The following is a 19,428-nucleotide window of genomic DNA, read 5'->3' on the forward strand; positions in this document are numbered from 1 at the left end:
GCTTTTCTAGTCTGTTTTGGCACTGTTGTTCTCAAGCTCTTCTATTATAGAGCTTATTGATTATTTTACCTGGCAGCCAGAAAAAAATAGTGAGCAGGGGACAGCGATAGGGAAAAGGAAATATTTGATTCAAAAAATCCATCTGGAGCTTCACAAACTTCTCTTGCAGAGGGTGTATCCTGAGCTAACTCCATAACTGTTTGGGATTTTTTCATTATAATTAGTTTTCAGCTTGAGACCAGATGGTTTCTGGTAACTGCTATGTATAAACTATTATTGTTACTATTATGCTATTTGGAAGCTAGTGAAGTGGGGTCTTTTGTTACTTCATTTTAATTCAAACAGTTAATGTTAAATATGTATTTAGTCATTTGAAGTTGCATCTATATAAAACGTGTACTGAGTGGTTCTCTAGGGTTTATCTTTGTAGGAAAAAAAATGGGGATAGACTCGTAGATTTAATAGGAGTTGGATCATTTTCAGGAGGAACAGAGGCAGATGGTTGTAGAACATCTTTTCTCTTCAGACCGAAATAGCTTGCTCTCTGAGATACAGGACCTTCGAGCTCAGCTACGCATGACACACCTTCAGAACCAGGAGAAGCTGCAGCAGTTACAGGAAACTCTTACAAATGCAGAAGATCATGGGAGCAAACAAGAACACCAGCTTCGGAGGAAAGGTAGTAATTGCCAAGTCCTCGTTGCCCAGTTTTCTATGTCAGTTCTTTCCTTTTTGCATAGCAGATAAAAAGCCAGTTTTAGCAGAGGAAGAAGCGGGCCTTTCCTTCATTCTAATGTTATTGTTTAAGATAAATCTGTGAAAAGCAAAGAGAAGCTTTAAAAGAACCCAAAGCAATGGAGTTGAATGCTGGCTGTATGTATATAGGAAAGAACATTAAGTCTAGCAAGACACCCTTGGTGGTTTTCAGGGAATTCTTTGTATATATATTTGCTAGTAAATGTATCATTTTGTTTAATGAGTTATAGAATCTATGAGTAACAGGTTATTTGCAGTATATCACAGTAGGTCATACAGTCTCACTCAGCTTTTATATCCTTACTTTTCCTGGTCCACTAGCAGGCAAAGCTGTAGCATATATGTGCATCTTTCTGGTTTTTCTTATCATATTTGAAAATAAGTAACTTCTCCAGACAAGAATGCTTTAATACAGCTATTTTTTTCTGCAATTTGAAGCAGTGTTACTGACAGTATATTGTCAAATTCTCTGGAATATAAATAACTGCTAACATTTTCTTATCCTAGTTGAATTATTAGAATATAAACTTCAGCAGGAAAAATCAATTGTAAGTGACTTGCACAGCTCATTGTCTGAGGAGCAGAAGAGAGTCTCTGAAACATGTGAACTCTTGAATCAAGAAAAAGCAGCAGTATCAGCCCTGAAGTCAGAGCTGTATGAACATAAGCAAGAGAATGAGAGGCTACAAAAATCCCTAGAAGAGCATCAGAGGGAAATAAACAAGTTCCGGTGAGAAGTAGATTTTATTTATTTAAATTTATTGACAGGTCTGAAAAAGCTTTATATTCATTGGGTTCACAGATGTGCCTCTGTCACTTTTCATGGATATGTTTGTTTTTCTTTAGTAACAAATTTATTTATTCCTTGATTCAAATTTGAATATTTACCTTCCCAGTAGCACTTAGTTCATAACCTTCTCAGCAGTCGAGGCATGTTGTATAACTGTAATAAAAGTAAACAGAGAATTGCCTCTTAGAACCACTTTTGTTCTGCCAGGATAGATAATTTATCTATATCTTTTAGTAGGTACTAAATAGGACAATTTTAGTTTTGCTTGTACAGAAGTAAACCGTTTTAAAATGCTGAACAGCTGTGACTTGAAACTGACCTTTGTAACTGAGGCTATCTTAAATAAGTCTATAGACCAACTCACAAAAAGTAATCCAAAATGTCTCACTTGCATCACTTGCAATGGATGTTCTGTTCTGAACATAGATAGTGTCATTTTGAACTTTTCAGTTTTGAATTGGAAAATAAAGAAAAGGATTTGACAGCTGCTCTCCAAGAATTGCAGACCGAACGCCTGACAGAAACAGAGCTGCGAGGCTTGTATGAGGAACAACAGTTTCAGCATAAGAAAGCAGAAGATGAAAATAAAAAGGCCTTGGAGGTAATGCCCTGCATCTTAACTTCATGTACCAAGAGAAGTGAATGAACGGGTTTTTGCACTGTTTTTCGTATCCAGTGTTTTTGTTCAATAACAGTTTTTAAAAAAGAAAAGTTACTTCTACCCATTGTGCATGGCATTTTTTCCCCTGCAGAATTAAAGCTTTCAGTTACTGTCTGCACACATAGAAATAAGCAAATGTTGTATGCATATTTTTTATATCATCTTAATGTTTTCAGAGCCTTAAACTTTCTCTTGGGGTCAGTTTTGTACTGCCTCTGCTGTACAGGTAAAGCCAGATTCTACAATTGTGTAACTGCATCCTTTATTCCAGAGCAAATATGCCATGAGGATGTGCTGTGTATGATCAACTAAGATTATAAAGAAAACTTTTAATGATACATATGCTTGGCAGAGAGTATCTGGAACCTCTGACTTAAAATGTATTTTTGGAGGTTAACCGGACTTTCTTTATTTCTGTACCCTTTCTTCTGAACTGAATAGAAAACAAATGAACAGCTTTCTCACTGATACTGTGATAGCAATGACTTAGTTCTTGTAAAAGACTTTAAAATGACTAGAAAATGAAGATGATTTAATGTAAACCTTTTGTAAAATTAGAAACCAAAGCCAAACTCTAACTCCAGAACAATCCTGGTTAGATGGCCAAAATGGGGAGAGACAGTTCTGACTCTATTTTTTTCTAGTCTTTCTCATTTATGTTACCTTTCTGATAGGTGTTTAAGTGTGTAGGTGGTTTTTGGTTGTCTTTTTCTGTTTGTGTGGTAGGCATGGTGCTAACATGCTCCATCTTGTAAAAGGACTGCTCAGGAAGACCATCTTATTTAAAGGCTAAAAAGAAGTGCATTGCCCAAGCTATGGAGTTGTGCAACAGATTAAACTGTTCACAAATGCCACTGCAGAATGCTGATGGAATACCAGTTTGTGCCACATGTCTGCCCTGTAGCCATATGACCTAGATTCCTATATGGTCAGAAAAGATATGGTGTTGACTGGAGGGAGAGGGTAGAAACTCCTCAAAGGACTTCAGCAATGCTAGTTCTGTCTGCAAGCGTTGTGAGACTGCCCATTCAATTGCTTCCTTTCCTTCTAAAGGTATGGTGATGGCAATGCACTAACTCGCAAAATTGACCTGAGAATGGATTATCATCATCAGTCTATGCTGTGTGCTTCAAATAGATGAGCTGTAAAATCCAGAGATTTTACAAATGCTCCTACTGCTTAAATGTTTGGTTCTTTTAAATCAGTACAGTTTTTTTCTGCTTCAGGTGTCATTTATTAAGGCATTTGAGTGACAAAAAGAATATTGACTCCCAATGAGGATCGTACTGATTGAAGAGGGAAAAAAAAAAAAGTACTGAAAGATATTTTAGTATGATCTTTGGTTTTGTTACTTGGTGTCATGATGGTTCAGGTTGGAAATTAGGAAACATTTCTTCTCAGAGTAGTCAGGCATTGGAACGGGTTGCCCAGGGAAGTGGTGGAGCCACCGTTCCTGGGGGTGTTTAAGGAAAGGTTGGACGTGGTGCTTAGGGACATGGTTTAGTGGGTGACATTGGTAGTAGGGTGATGGCTGGACCAGATGATCTTGGAGGTCTTTTACAACCTTAATGATTCTATGCTTCTGGCACTCATAATTAGAAAATTAAACTTGCCATTTTTAATTACACTTTTTAATACCTGAACTGCTCTAATTCAGTCTTGAATTTCTCCATGGATAAAACGGAAGGTTGAAAATTGCTGAATGCTTGCCTACTCCAACAAAGGAATGCTTGTGCTAGAATATTAATTCATGCCTCTCCTTTTGAGCAGGATTTGCAGGCTGCCTTGGAGCTGCAGTCAATGCAGAATAGCCAGCTGTCTGTATCCTTAGAGCATGAGCAAATGATAAATGATAATCTCCGCAAGGAACTTCAGATAGAACATTCACGCTGTGAAGCGTTGCTGTCTCAAGAACAGAAAAAAGTGTCAGAGCTACAGAGAAATTTGGAAGCTGAGAAAAATCGTTCATTGGAGCTCTTGAATTCCTTGAATCATGAACGTCTTTTGACAGAACAGTTGAGCATGAGAGCTAAGGAAGACGCTTCTTGTCAGCACAGGGCATCATTGCTGGAACAAGCCTTTATCCGAGAGCTTCAAGCCAAGCTGGCAGAAGAGAGGTCCCGAACAACAGAGCTTGCTGCTATTATTGACGAAACACACCAGAAGGCTGTTCATTCTAAAAGGCAGCTAGAGGCTGAAGTATGGATGTGTTGCAAAGAAACACGGAAGGAGAGAGAGATCGGTAACAAACTACAAGCTACAATGGAGTCTCTTCAGAGTCAAAATCAAGAGGTAATCCGCTCCCTAAAGGCCCAGGAGGAACGAGAGGCAAAGCTGAAAGCTGATGGAGAGCAATTGCAGTTAGTCTTTGAGACAGTGCAAGAACAAGATAACAAGAAAGAGGAGAAAGAGCAAAGGCAACAGCAACAAACAGAAATGGAAAAAGAGACAGACAGGCAGAGAGATCAAGAAAGACTGGTAATAATGTTTATTCAAGTCTTCTCTTACATTGAAATAGCCATAAACAGAGAACCTGTAAAAATAGTATTCCTCAATTAAAATGCCTGAAACAAATTGCTATGAAAAATTCAGTAGTCAGCTGTTTTTCTGCTTTTTTCACCCTTCTTGTTTCCAGTTTCACCCTTCTTGTTTCTCAGCTCCTTCATTCTCATTAGGGGAGGAGGGAGACTTTGTAGACTCTCCAGAGACTTGTCAGTCACAGAGTCCGGAAGTTTTTGGAGAAGATGCCTAATCTATAGTAATTAAATGGCTCACTGGTGGCCCTGGAGTGCAGTAATATGTCTTCTCCTGTAAGGGGTTTGTGGGTTAAGGAACACACTGAGATGGGTATGTTAGTTGGGTGTGATGCTTTTATTTCTGTATATGCAGACTGAAAATATATATTATATTTTTATATAATCTGTATATGTATGCATAAGTAGCAATTTGTTACTATCTATTCTGTTCAAATAGCAAAATTTGGAACTGCAACACAAGAGGGATGAACAAAAAATTAAAGAGCTGCAAGGAATACTGGCAGTATTAGAGTTAAGAGAAAGTCCTTCGTCTTCCAACAATCAACGAGAACTGTTGTGTGCTTTAAACAAAGATCAAAATGCCAAACAGCCCATGACAAAAGAAAGTGAAAAATTGAACTTGCAACAGCAGCAACAACAGCTGGAGAAGATAAGACAGCAGTTGCTTTTTGTAGCTGCATGTCTGAAGGAGTTCATATATAAAACAGTAAATAAGTGAGTAGCCATTTAAACTCTGTTATGAAATAGTAGTTTTCTTTCCATCCTGCTTCTAAACTTGTGTGGGTCATGGCTGAAAGCCCTGTGCTGAAGGAAGTAAGTAGTGTATCACTTCCTCTGCTTACAAGACCTACCTTGTGTGAAACCATGGTTTCATGGTGGCAGCAGACTGTATTTAAAAGGTTGTCATCACACTGTAGCTATTCCTGTTAGAAGCTTGTGTGCCTGCTTTCGAACCAGATCTGTGAAGTGACCTTGCTAAGAAAGAACAAATCCATAAAGAAAAACCTTGAGTTGGAAAGAATTTTGTCAGTTTGATAGCTGCAGGAGTTTGATTGGAGAGCAATCAAAAAAAAAAATCAACACAGCTTCAGGTTTGGAATGGGAAAATCCATTGAGCGTGGAAGAGAAAAGGTAGTCATCAAGAATGAGTGGCCAAGCAGCAGTGATTTTTTTTTCTTTGGCGGCAAAGTGAAATACTGTGGTAACATCTAGCTGCAGCCTGAATTTGTATAATAGAATTTCAGGCTGGCATAAAGTACAGACTTCTGAATAAATTCTTGTGCAGCACTATTTAGAAATTCTACTCTTTAATAAAAACTGTTAATTTCTGTGTGTATTTATAGTATTTTGTGTGATAAATAGTACATAAGGACAGCATCAAGACTTAAAAAGGTATTTCAGTGGGGAGAAGGAATCAGATGTATACTAATCGTAATATGAAATTACTACAAATCAACCTGATACTGAAAAAGTATTTCTATTTAACAGAACAGTTAATGATTGGTCTGCATCAAATAATGAAGCTGTAGCATCTTTACTGCAGATGTTAAAGGAACTAAAATCAGATTTATTGTCTCTTCCTGCATCTCAGGTGAGGAAAACAGCATGTATGAGTTCTAATACACACATAAGTTGTAGTGGTAGTGATTGTTGTGTTGTGTTTTTTTGTTGTTGTTGGTTCTTTAACAAATTTTCCTTTTTGCCGTGGGGATAGAAAAAAATAGGAACTCTTCTATTCATACCATCTTTATGTTAGCATATTTAATATCATACTCTTGCACTTTGTGTATTGCAAAGTCTGCTTCTGAAACCATTTTTTCCTAGGTATGTAATAAGTATGCAATAAGCTCGAGGTTATCAAACCCTGGGAAGTGTTACTGCTTCTTCTGTATACATCCAGACACAGTTGTTTTCCAGTAAATTGCCAAGCAGTTTTCAAAAAGCGTGGTAGTGGTTTGTCATCTCAGGAGGCATGTCTTGTTTCATGTTTGCAGTATTACAGATATCTTATACCTAGGGATTATTGAAAATTGAACTCAGTTCCATAAAATTTCATATTATTCACCACATAAGTTTGTGCTGTCATAGATATCTTTCTTTCCTATTTAAGAGAGCTCTTCAAATGCATTGCAGCCATTCTGGCCTTTTTTGATTTATGGCTAACAGTCTTCGTTCTGTTAAATTCATCCTCCCTCTACTCCCTCACCTGCTTGATCTACAATTTTGTAGAAGATCCCCAAAAAACCTACCTTTGAGAAAAAGTTGTGACTTTTCAGAACACGAGGCTTTTGGTAACTTCTTTTCTCATGTTCTTTGTAATACAAGTCTGATCTATGAAAAGCTGGCTAGGCATGGTGAAAGCTCTCCCTGTGTTTAACTGCTTACAAAAAACACTAAACAGTTTCCTTCTATCATCTGTGCAGCCACTTAGGTGGTTGCCAGAAAGATCATCTCCGGCCTTGAGGGTGGGAGATGTAACCTTTTCTGGGTAGGTGTCTCTGAAGTTGATTTGACTAAGCCTTCCTCTCACAAACCTATATGGCCCTCTGCTGTGGACAAAATGGTCAGAGAGCCTGTGGGGAATAAGGACAACATTATGGCTACATTTAAATCTGACTTAGCAGAGGTAAGCTGTTTGTCTGGCTTAGCTTAATGCAAGTTATTACTCTACTGGAATAGGAAAAAAAAAAAAAGCATATTTGGGTTCTTTTTTTTCTTTCCTCTGATGTAATTAGGGCCATTGTCTTTAGAAACTCTGCTGTAAATGCTTTTCAGTGCTCCTAACTTTTTCCGAGGTCGTCATCTTCTGTTAGCAGGCCTCTTAACATTATTTTGTTTGGCATTCACAGTATAGCAGTCTGTTCTGTTGTTGGATCAGACTTCGGTGCTGGAGGAAGCAATTGTAATGATCACAAAAAATACAGGGACTCTATTTTTGTTTAATGAGAGGTTCCACTTAAAAACCTAAAGACACGTGCTTTTCTTTAGCTTAGAGAACAAATGCACCTTGATGTCCTTAGTTCTGTGGTCACAAACATCCCTGCTCTCTGCCCTCTTTTCAGGCTTTTATGTTCTCCAGAATTGCCTCTTGTTTCAGGTTCCTCCCTGAATTTCTCCTTCAGTTAAGTGTGCTGAACTACATGCTCTGGAAACAGAAGGAATTTACTTTTGTTACTTTCTTGGGTTGTGATAAGTAGAGGACTATTAGATATACAGGCAAAATGCTACAGAGGAATTTGTACGAAAATGAATAGGCAGTAATCATGCCAACTGATGCAGTGGAAATCAACCTGATGGATATCGGATAGGACTCCTCAGGTATTACAAGGATCTGTTACTGCCTTCAAATTGAGCTTTTGTAGCTCTGTCTACAGAATGCGTAGGATGGCAGGACTGTAATCCTTACTGGGATGCTTGCTGGCAAGACTAACGTAAAGCAGCTTCCCTCCAGTTCAGTGTAATACAGATGGGTTTTGTTTCCCATGTTTGAACTATTTTTAATAATTATTATTTGAAGTGTGTTTTGTAGATGATGTCCTCTGCTCTTGTTCTCAAGATGCTATTTTGTCCCACCTCTGTAAGTATAGTGGCACTGATCAGACATATACAGAGGGAAGGAGTAATTTGATTAACAATTAATTTGTAACTTCTTAACTAGGGCTGCTTGTGTTTTTCTGTTTACTTTTGTACCATTTAACACCTGAATGCCGCTAGTGACTATCAGGATAGTTGTTTTTTAGTTTGTCCATAAAGTTAGGTTATTACTTCCACAGCCAAACATCTCAAGTCAAATAATGTGTGAGAACTATCATAGCTCGTATACTTTTTTCTTTTTAGATCAGATCTACAGATGATGCTGATTCTGTTCAACAACTGGAAAGAGACGCTTGGCAGCAAGAGAGAAGCATTCTGCAGAATGCATTGAAACGGGCAGAGTCTGAACTGGCTAAAGCAACTGTTGAAATTGAAAACAAACCAGTGGTAGAAACTTCCAGTCCTAAGGTAAAACGATAGTGATGGCTAGCCAGTGGAGCTTCTGGAGCTAGTCTGGAGCTTCAGGAGCAGACAGTGCTGTAACCATTAGCACATCATTTAAACCGTTGGCACTTTGCTCTCAGTATCTTGCCTGTTGCACAGATTTGCTGTGTGAGAACTATTACCAACTCAAGGTCATAAAACCGTCTGGAAAGTTCAGTCCTTGGTATTATCATTCTTGATCATTGCCTAAGTGATTATTGTCACATGTAGAGCAACTAATTTAGTAATTCTGCTTGGGTTGTCTTTATTATTAATATGATAAAAACTTGCTGTTACAGGGGGGCCAGGAATCGTGCAGTTCAGATTTATAGGGATGAAATCGTTTAAGTTGGAAGACCTTTAAGACAACCAAGTCCAGCCATCAGCCTGACTTACTGAGTCCCATCACTAAACCAAGTCACTCAGTGCCATGCCCACACATCTCTTAAATACCTCTAGGGGTGGGGACTCTACCACTTCTCTGGGCAGCCCATGCAATTCTTAACCACCCTCCCTGTGAAGAAATTCTTCCTAATGTCCAGTCTAAATCTCCTCTGACACAATTTGAGAACACTTCCTAATGTCTTGTCACTTGTCAGCTGAGAAAAGAAACTGACAGTCTTCTCACTACAACCTCCTTTCAGGTAGCTGGTAGAAGAGAGGGATGAGGTCTCCCCTCAGCATCTTCCAGACTAAACAATCCCAATTCCCCCTCACAAATCTTGTTCTCTACTCTCTTCACCAGCTTCATTGCTCTTCTCTCCACAAACTCAAGCAACTCAGTAGACTTCCTGTAGTGAGGGGCCCAAAACTGAACACAGCATTCAAGGTGCGGTCTCACCAATGCCGTGTACAAGGGGACAATCACTTCCCTAGTCCTGCTGGCCATGCTGTTTCTGATGCAGACCAGGCTGCCATTGGTGTTCACTGCTTGCTCATGTTCATCCAGCTTTCAGCCAGCGTCCCCAGCTTCTTTTCTGCTGGACACCTTTCCAGCCACTAAGGTTTTAATTATCTGTCAGTTTATGGCATTTAATTTGAACTTAATACTGTAATCTTTTCAGTTGCCATTTTAAAAGGTGATCTTATGGTTAAATGATTTTAGAAGCTGCATATTAAATTAGGAACATTCTTTCCTAGTGTGTCCTATGTCAGAAAAGATACTTTTTAACTTTCTTGATATTAGACAGAAACTTGCACCAAAAGTCACCTACCTTTTGGAATCTCTTTCTACATTTAAATGTGAGGGAGATCCAGATTTGTTGTCTAAGCATGAAATTATCAAACATCTAGATTTTTATATTTCTTTTTTCCTAATCTTAAATACTTTTATTCTGACAAATTTAATTATAATTAAGTTAGGTGGGCATTTATACTGATGTGCTTTATGGTTAATATTTAATACAAATGCTATTTTAATTGTTGAAGAGAAAAACGGTGTTAGAATCTCAGTTATGACAATTTTGTTGTGAAACTTTCAGATTTAAGGTAGTCTGACACTCCAAAGTTGGGTGCTTTTAGCTAGGTACAGAGGTGTTGCAGCTGCCCTTGTGTCTGTAGTATAGACACTCCACATGAAGACAGTACACCAATCAGAAATCATGACAAAACTTTAGTCAAGTCAAGACTCCATGGGTGTACAGAAGTTCAGTAGACTACTACAAACCTTCTTATATGGTGTTCAGAGTACAATACCACTACTTTGTGACTTGGACAGTTTTGGTGCAGAGTTGGTAGTACGGATACTCATTCAAAAATTCATTTTAAAGAGAAATGTACAACTCTTCCATACTTCATAATTATTAAATAGCTTTCTACAGTATTGCAAAGCAAAATAAGTTTAAATACTGATGCATAACTGATTTGCGGGAAACCTTGCTGGAAAAAACAATCAACTTTTCTGGGCTTAATGTAGCTAAATTTTAATGGCTAGATTTTTTTTTTCCTCCAGATGCAGAAATTATATAGGAAGTACCTAAGAGCAGAGAGCTTTAGAAAAGCTCTAGTTTATCAGAAGAAATACCTCTTGCTGCTCCTCGGCGGATTTCAGGACTGTGAGCAAGCAACCCTGTCTCTAATAGCACGTATGGGAATCTACCCTGCACCTGCAGACCTGCAGCTTTCTGTTTCCCATTCCCGCCCTTTTACCAAGTTCAGATGTGCAGTCAGAGCAGTCATCGCTGTATCAAGGTAAAACCAGAACACTTGTTTTCTTGGAACTATAAAAAAAATGAATAGTTCCGATGGTTTATTGTACTTAATATTTAGCAAAAGATTTCTCCAAAACTAGTTCAGATGTGACTCATTAGCTGTAACTTTGGCCAGATTTCTATTTCAGGGTCAGTGCTAAGTTGCATTTGTACTAAACCAAAGATTTGTAAAAGCTGTATCTGTCTTCTTGAGAGATGCTCAGATGCAATATATTTGCAAATCAATGCATAACAATTACAAACTGATGTCCTTTCAGTTGTTGTCCATTTGGATGCACTGGATATTCTCTTGTATCGTAATGTTATTGTCTCATCAAAGATGATTTTCCTGTTGAGTTCAATAGCCCTTGTTTCATTGGGCGTGATTCTGTCATACGCAGTTGTTTACTATGGAGTGGATTTTGATATCTGTGCTTAGAACAATACACCACCTCATAATGTCTTTTGTGTCCATCTAATGAAAAAAGTTTTAAATTTAATAGATGACTTCTGAGCAATCTCCTTGTCTTGTAAAAAATGTTATTAAGAAGCTTAAGACTTTCAGGAGATCTTACAGGATGTCTTTGTACTGTTGTCTTTGAGGTGGATGCTATGATAGCCATATCAAAAGATGGAGGAAAAGTGACCTCCGAACTAATCCTTTGAGGCAGGAGGAGCTGCCACAAAACTCCCTGGAGGGTTAGAGCCGGAGTGGAAGAGCAATGCCAAAACTTGCAAACATTTCCAGTGCCTCAGGGCCAGATACAAACCAAGGGTGTTATCTGCCATCCCACAGCTCACAGCATCTGCATCCCAATACTCAAGAGGATGTTGTGGTTAAGCTCCAATGCCTGTTCCTTTTTTGCCATCCAAACTTGAACCATTTTGAGGGACTGGCTTACTGGATTTTTCTTCTTCCCTAGATGTATAGGTTCGCATGGTTGTGTCCTCAATAGATTTCTTCAGTGTTTAGTAACCGTGGGGGAAAAAAAAGTACGTACAAAGATTTAAAAAAAAAAAAAAGTGATGTAAACAATCTGCTGTTACCCCAGGCTCTTAAGCTCAGGTCTTCCTGGTGCTGCGTAGGAGTGATGGGTGACATAATCCTCATTGGGAGGACACTGGCAGTAGCTGTGCACTGCATAATGCTGGCTCTGCTGTAAGCAGAAACTTTCAGTGAATTGCAGTGAATTTAGCTTTCTGACATGGCCTGTAGCAGATTGGAGAAGAGCTGGGGTTTCTCAGGCAGTGTTTGCTTGCTCTTTTCATCATCTTCCCTTACCTGGCTGAAAGCAAGTTTTCTGTGGGCTGGATCTAGCTGTGTCTCCATGATGAATCATATCCATTCAGTTAGCAATATAATGAAAATGGCATTTGAGTCAGTGAAACCAGGTGTTCTGGGATTTTATTATGACAGACCTCTGTAAGCTGTCAAGAATTCTTGTGGATTGTTGTGTTGACCTGCTAGACTTTAAATGTTATTTAATGTAAACCAAGTGTAAATTGTGCTGTGCCTCTGGAACCCTCGGAGTATTGTTGTAAAGCAAAATGGTGTAAGCCATCATTCTAAGGACTGAAATTGAAGAATTCTTTCTCCATTCCTACAAGGATTGTTACTTGTGTTGTTTCATATGATTTGTACCAACAAAGAGTTTAATATTAAATCTTAGTTTATTTTTGCTTGTTATTAATGATTGTACAAATTAATTTTGTTATCAAGGTTGAAGTTTTTGGTGAAAAAGTGGAACAAACTTTACAGAAAGAGTGCACAGGGTGAAACCATTCCTCACAGTATAGGAGGTAATACAGGTAAGGCGTTGGGGTAGTTATACTTCTTAAATCATAATTTTTCTGTAGTGATGTGTATCATTAAAAAACAAATAAAAAACACAACAAAAAAGGCAAAGTATGTTTGTGTTAACACAGATCTGTTTATCTGTTTCCTCAGCATATAATGATTGAGTTTAAAATGACATTGTAAGAACTTAAAATTGAAAACTTACAGAATTCATAATTTTAAAACAGTAGCAAGCTGTTCCTCTTCTCCCTTTACTGCAACTGCTCAAGCTCATTGAACGACTCAATGTTCATTAAACTTATCAAAGAATTTTCATACAGTTTAAAGCTACTTATAGTGGAAATTAATGCCATGAGTTAATAAGACAAGGACAAATACTGCTGTAACAGTACTGAAATTGGTACATGCAATATCAAAAATAAGTCTGAGAAGGGGTGTACTTGTGTTGCCAGAGGTGAAAAAGGGTTTTAAATGGTTCCAGACGTATAGAAGAGATTTAATCTGATGACAGGTTAACTGTTTTATCTGTTAAGTGCTGTCGTAGATGACAAATACAATCGGATGGATGTATGGTCTGATAGAATCCAGTAAGGGTTGTGTTCCTTTGAGTTGCTTACGGATATGTTTATAAGAACTCGAACAAACATCCTAATATGGGACCCAATATCGTACAACTGTCCCATTGTATGTAATATTCCAATTGTGGCTTTGAAGACTAAACAAAATTCAGATTTAATAGTACATTTTCCATTATGTGATACATGAACACACTACATCATTTTCAGTATTCTAAGTCAGGAATACTTATTAAAAATAAATAAATAAATAACACCCTTCTTATATATTATTGTTATGTTCCTACAAAACTTGAATCCTGAAATACATTCTTAACTTTTAACCTCACTACAAAATTGCATCTGGCAGCCTCACAAAAGGAGAAATCAAATCATTTATAGTGATTTAAAAGAGGACTTATCTGTCTGGGTTATTTGTTATTAAAAATACAACAAATTCCTCTTCTTTTTCTGCTATCTGTGTCACAACCAGAAAAGTGTAAGTCAACACTTAACATACATAGTTAGAGCAAAAAATAGTTATTAGAATTTCTTGGGAAAAAAAAAATTTGCTCGTGTCAGATGTTGGAATGTGCAGATATGGCAATAGCTGACGAGAAAGTAAGTCTGGAGAAGGAAAACAATGCAAGTTCTCCATTTGCAGAAAACAATTTGAACACTGAAATGTCAAATTTCTGTTAAATCTGATTTAAAAATATAAAAAAGGCATTAGTTGAAATATTTTCCATCGGTGCATTTAAAACGAAAACCAAATGTATGCTGCTGCAATTCTTGTGTTTTTATTTATTTATTTATTGGTTGTATTTATAATGGGCTGTTTTGAGTGGGTTTTCAGTGAATATTTTTAAACTGTTTTCTTCTTAACACAGCGTCTGGTGTTGGAACAGAAATTCTGAAACAGCAGCAGCTCCTAGCTGTTAATGTCAGCTCTCCCCCAACCCGGGACACTGGGTTGTGTCACAGAACCAGCTCTGGGAGATTTTTGAGCCACTCCCCCAGATCCTCTCACTGGTCACACAACAGGTCAGTCTGCAGTCTGCGTTCTGTGTAATCGCCATATTGGACAGTCTTTCCTAAAAACGTAACCACTTATTGGAGGAGGTACTTGAACAAGAAGAGGTATTTGTTTTCTTAGGTCTGGTAAGTATTTAATTTGGTTCAAGATGCTACAGGAGAATAAAATTTCTCATTTTCTTTGAGTATGTCTGATGTTCTTGGACTGAGAATACTCCTAGTGGTATTCCCCAATTTCATTTGGACAGGCTGAAGTATTTATGTCTGTTATCTTCTTTGAGGGGTAATTCGTGTGCTTTTGCCTTCTGAACTGGAGATTTATTTTAAGAATGCAAGAAAGCAAGTTCACCTTCCAGCGGAAGTGGCTCTTCTACCGTAGGACAGTGTTGCATTAGTATTAGTTGCCTTCGGACAGTGAACACACTGAATGGGAGGTGGGGAACTTCCTGTGTGTGTTTTTTCCAGTTTTTCATGAATTATGTCCAGTTCTGCACAGGAATACGATCCCAGATGATTGTTGCTGGGTTGGATGTCACAGGTGGCATTTTGCACAGTGCTGCTAAGAAAACGCCTGAGCTGCAAGCTCAGTGCTGGAGCTGGAGGGACGTGGCCTTCATTTGTCATTGATCTTCCCAGTTCCAGGCTCTCCAAGCTCCCAGAGTAACCTCAAATAATGCATAGCCACAAGTTATTCCTCATCTGTGGCTTCCTTCTTATAATACAGACCTGTAGCAGTTGATGTGGATGGTAGCATTTCACAGTTGCATCAGCTTGGCATGTTTTTTTTTTTTTTAACTTTCTTGTTATAAGTTGTGTACTTTATGAATAAAATTATTGCATGCTGGTTAAAGAAAACTGAGCGTTGTGATTTAACCAGGTAGGCTGCTGAGTACCCCACAGCCTCTCTCTCACTTCCCCTCATTGGGATGGGGAAGTGAATTGTAAAAGTTAAAATGAGAGAACTTGTGGATTGAGATAAAGACTTGGGGGGGGGGGGGGAGGGGAGAGGGAATGGGATGGACAGGTGATGTACAAGGCAATTGCTCGCCTGGGCTGACATGCCCATCCAGATCTTAAGCAACAGTAGCTTCCCTTGGCCAACGCCCCCAGTTTTATTGCTGAGCATGATGCCGTGGTATGGGACATCCCTTTGGCCAGTCTGGGTCAGCTGTCCTGCTGCTTCTGTCCCCTCCCAGCTCGTTGTGTACCCCCAGCCTCCTCACTTGCAGGGCAGCATGAGAAGCTGAAAAGTCCTTGACTTATTTTATTTGTTGCAGAGCAGTGTTTACATTATCAATGTGTTATCAATGATATTTTCATCCTAAATCCAAAACACAGCACCATACCAGCTGCTATGAAGAAAATAAACTCTATCACAGCCAAAACCAGGGGCACTGAGTAACAAGAAAATAGCTGTGGTCATCTATGTGTGCTCAAAGACAGCAGATGCTCCAAATTGTTTTAGCTGTTGATTTTTGTTGTTTTTCTATCTTTTAACATTTCTGGCTAATTTGGGAAACAGGATAGGGCAGCACTTGTTGGAAAGGATACATAGTACTTTGTTTTGCATAGAATTTAGCAGAACATTTTGGAGAGTTGTAGACTTGCAAGCATTTCCCAAAAGCCTAAATTCTACCCTATCCTGTTCCTCTGACTCTGCATGCGTCAGGGTCTGATAGAAACAGTAGCTGGCAGCTTACCTATTGAGAAGTCAGCCGTATTGTATGGAACAAGGATAATAACAGTAATAGGCACCGACTGTTTAGTCTGAATGATTGGGTTAGTGATAGCTGAAGTCAAATGTGGATGCAAAATAGGTGAAATGATGTCTGTTCTTTCTTATTTCCTGGCAAAGATACAGAGAAGGAAATTAATGGATAGGAACTACCTTTCGTTAATCAAAAGGTGCAGGGGAAGGAAAACCTCCCAACTCTGGAGTAGCAGTATGTTTGCATAGAGTGTCCCCACAAATGTATCTTTCTTATCTGTTAATCATGTAGAGAAAAGAAATAGACAGTGTATCACCTAGAGGGTCCTATGAGATTTTTCAAGATAGCCCTTTACCTGCTGACCAGGAGAGTACGCACTCGGATGCAGCATACTATTCTCTTGTCCTTCTCCACAGAAGTAGGACTTTTCTCACTTGGACATTTGATCTTACATCTGACTGCAGCTTTCTTACCTGAGGGACTTCTGGTTGCATATCAGGAGAGTGAGAGTTGTTAGTATTCCGGTTCTTACCAAAACATTTTTTTTGAATCCCTTGTATACAAAGCTGCCTAGCCTATTTTGTTTTCAATCCAGGTATATGTGAGGTTTTGGTGATGGTGGTGTTTACTGATTTTCTAGTTTGCTTTGTATTATTTGTATTGAAATACTGTCTGTATGAATAAATTCATTGAATTAGAGCATGTGTTGTGGTTTAACCCAGCCAGCAGCTAAGCATCACACAGCCGTTTGCTCACCCTCTACCCTCCCTCTCTGGGATGGGGGAGAGAATCTGAAAGAAATGAAAGCCTGTGGTTTGAGATAAAGACAGTTTATTAGGACAGGAAAGAAAGGAAAATAACAACAATAATGATAATAGTACTACTAATAATAGTGTGTACGACACAAGTGATGCACAATGCAATTGCTCACCACCTGCTGACCGATGCCCAGCCTATCCCCGAGCAGCCGGCCCCCCACCCCGGCCAGCCACCCCTATATATTGTTTAGCATGACGTCAGATGGTATGGAATACCCCTTTGGCCAGTTTGGGTCAGCTGTCCTGGGTCTGTCCCTTCCCAGCTCCTGCTGCACCGCCAGTCTGCCCACTAGCAGGACAGTGTGAGAAGCTGAAAAGTCCTTGGCTTAGTGTAAGCACTGCTCTGCAGCAACTAAAACATCAGCGTGGTATCAATGTTATTCTCATACTATATCCCAAACACAGCACCCTACCGGCTACTAGAAGGGAAATTAACTCAATCCTAGATGAAACCAGGACAGCATGCAATAAGAACAAAATTCTTTGTTTTCCTTTTTAAGATTGACTCCGTCCACAAGTTCAGCTTCAGAAAAGTCATTTGTGCCTATTCAGGATCCTGAACGATCATTAACAGAATATATCCATCGCTTGGAGGTTATCCAGCAAAGACTAGGAGGTGTGCAACTAGGTAAGAGGAACCATGCTACCTCTCAGAACTGCAAGCAGTCTGGGATTCTTTTAACAAGGGTCTTCCTACAATACATAAGGACTCTGCCTACATTATACTCTGCCTATAATACTTAAAGAATGTAAAGAGCATCATTCGTCATTTTAATAAATAATTTGGGGGGGGAGGGGGGATAAAAAAAAAAATAAGTCTCTGAAACTAAACCTTTTTGTGAATCATATCTAAAATTAGTCCAAGTGTGGCATTTCTCAGAATAACTTCAGTGAAATTCTTCAGAGATAAAGGTGAATAATTTCCTTGTGATTTTTTTCCCCTCCTGTTATCAAAAAGTCTAAATTAGCAAGTTGTGTATTTTAAATGAAGTATATGGAGTTAACTTACCTTTAAGTCAGAGAATCATTGTAATAGTTGAATAGGGCTGCCTCTGTAGCATGAACTATCATATTTCCCTCATTTGTCACTGTGGAGGTATTACTCTATGTAGCTAACACCTCAACCACTCCCCCTCCTCAAAGTAAAATGGGGAGAAAATATGATAGAAAGATATGATTAGATGTGTTCTCCATTGTTTTCTTATTTTTGGGACTTAGATTTAAACTGTTTCCGGTGTATTAGTATTTCTGGATTGCAAGCAATGTGGCTGTGATTGTCAGGGAAAAGACAAGTCTGCTTAATTCAAGTACTTGTTAACAAGAAGTTATAAAATTATAGTGAAGTTAGTGAAGCAGTAATTCTAAATGAAACACCTATTAAAACAGCAGCATAATATTTACAATATGCACACACACAGGAGTGGCTCACACAGCCCATCCCATGGCTGCTCCAGGAAAGATCATGCTTCTGCACACCAATCCCAGCAGGTGGCTGGGGGAGAGGGCGCCCATGCTAGCTTAAGTCACTGACAAGAATGAGATCATGCTTACCATGGTCCAAATCATCCCCTTACCAGGGAGCAGTACAAGGCTCCAGTGCCTCCTGCTGCGTGACTCCACTGCCTCTATGCAGTTAGAAGGACCTGCTGGCAGCTATTCCTATAGGGTCTTTGGAGCATATTCCCCAAAACTTGCTTTACCCATCTGGGTTTATGTTACTGAGTTTCCTGGTCTCAACATCTGTGGACCATCAAGTCAGATAATGTTATTAATGTTTTTGTCCAACTGTTACCCCTTTCATCTGCTATTGCTCCTTCCTCCCCTGTATTGCTTCTGGCTGCTCATTGCCAGGATCAGTTGTTTAATTCAGAAGGTCAATCTTGGATCACTACGGTCACTGTTTTCTAGGTGACAGCACCTGTATGTTTCTTTCACTGAGCATAACCATTGCCAACTGCTGTTTCCCAGGCAGTCTTTCATTTTATAACTGTCCTTCAGCTTATGCCCAAAGATGTGTGGTTTTATGTTGGTTGACCTGAGATGAGGAAAAAAAATACTCCAGTGAACCTGCAGACTGACTTCTGTGGCAGTCACTTGTATTCTTATTGCTGGCCACTTCTTTGGTCTTTACCAGCAGATCATCTCTGAGGTGATTTTATGGGAGAAGGAGTAGGCATTCAATTGCTGATCACGGTATTAAATAGTGACTCTTGGCCCTGCAGTTACTGCAGATACTCATTCAAAACACATCTACTTCACTGGTTCCTCAATTCAATGTTCAGTCTGAACATTTAATCTACATTGTAGAGATAATGTATTCTCATTCAGTTCCCCACAAATTACGGAAGGTATCGGTAATTGTGAGTAGTACTGGTTTATGCATTTGGAAAATAACTTTTAAAGTTAACTTTGACGCAAATTCTTATACATGTTGCAGTCATAGCACATTTTTAGTGTTCACCTTGAAAATTTAAACTTGAAAAATCACGATTTTCATTACAATCACAAATCTCTCTAGAAAGAGAGAAATGCTGACTTTGAAGTTCATAGGAGCCTGGTATAGC

At 38.8% G+C, this 19,428-nt stretch overlaps 2 protein-coding genes across 2 annotated transcripts in view; one reads left to right on the plus strand and one right to left on the minus strand.

The window, feature by feature from the left end:
• The window catches only part of LOC308198288 (uncharacterized protein C21orf58), a 115,296-nt gene extending 97,939 nt beyond the window's left edge, over positions 1–17,357 (minus strand). Inside the window, exon 1 of the mRNA XM_080600504.1 lies at positions 16,978–17,357. The gene's annotated coding sequence lies outside the window, so the exon portion shown is untranslated. The remainder of the gene's footprint in view (positions 1–16,977) is intronic.
• Positions 1–19,428, plus strand: part of PCNT (pericentrin) — a 100,391-nt gene that overhangs the window by 79,970 nt on the left and 993 nt on the right. The window contains exons 43-53 of the mRNA XM_080600539.1: positions 481–679; positions 1,264–1,486; positions 1,997–2,147; positions 3,978–4,685; positions 5,181–5,458; positions 6,233–6,335; positions 8,582–8,746; positions 10,713–10,951; positions 12,671–12,759; positions 14,193–14,346; positions 17,365–17,492. Of these exons, the coding sequence (XP_080456665.1) occupies positions 481–679; positions 1,264–1,486; positions 1,997–2,147; positions 3,978–4,685; positions 5,181–5,458; positions 6,233–6,335; positions 8,582–8,746; positions 10,713–10,951; positions 12,671–12,759; positions 14,193–14,346; positions 17,365–17,492 (2,437 nt within the window). The remainder of the gene's footprint in view (positions 1–480; positions 680–1,263; positions 1,487–1,996; positions 2,148–3,977; positions 4,686–5,180; positions 5,459–6,232; positions 6,336–8,581; positions 8,747–10,712; positions 10,952–12,670; positions 12,760–14,192; positions 14,347–17,364; positions 17,493–19,428) is intronic.

The sequence above is a fragment of the Anser brachyrhynchus genome (assembly GCF_964034855.1).
Source record: "Anser brachyrhynchus genome assembly, chromosome: 7".
In the NCBI taxonomy this organism is placed as follows: Eukaryota; Metazoa; Chordata; class Aves; order Anseriformes; family Anatidae; genus Anser; species Anser brachyrhynchus.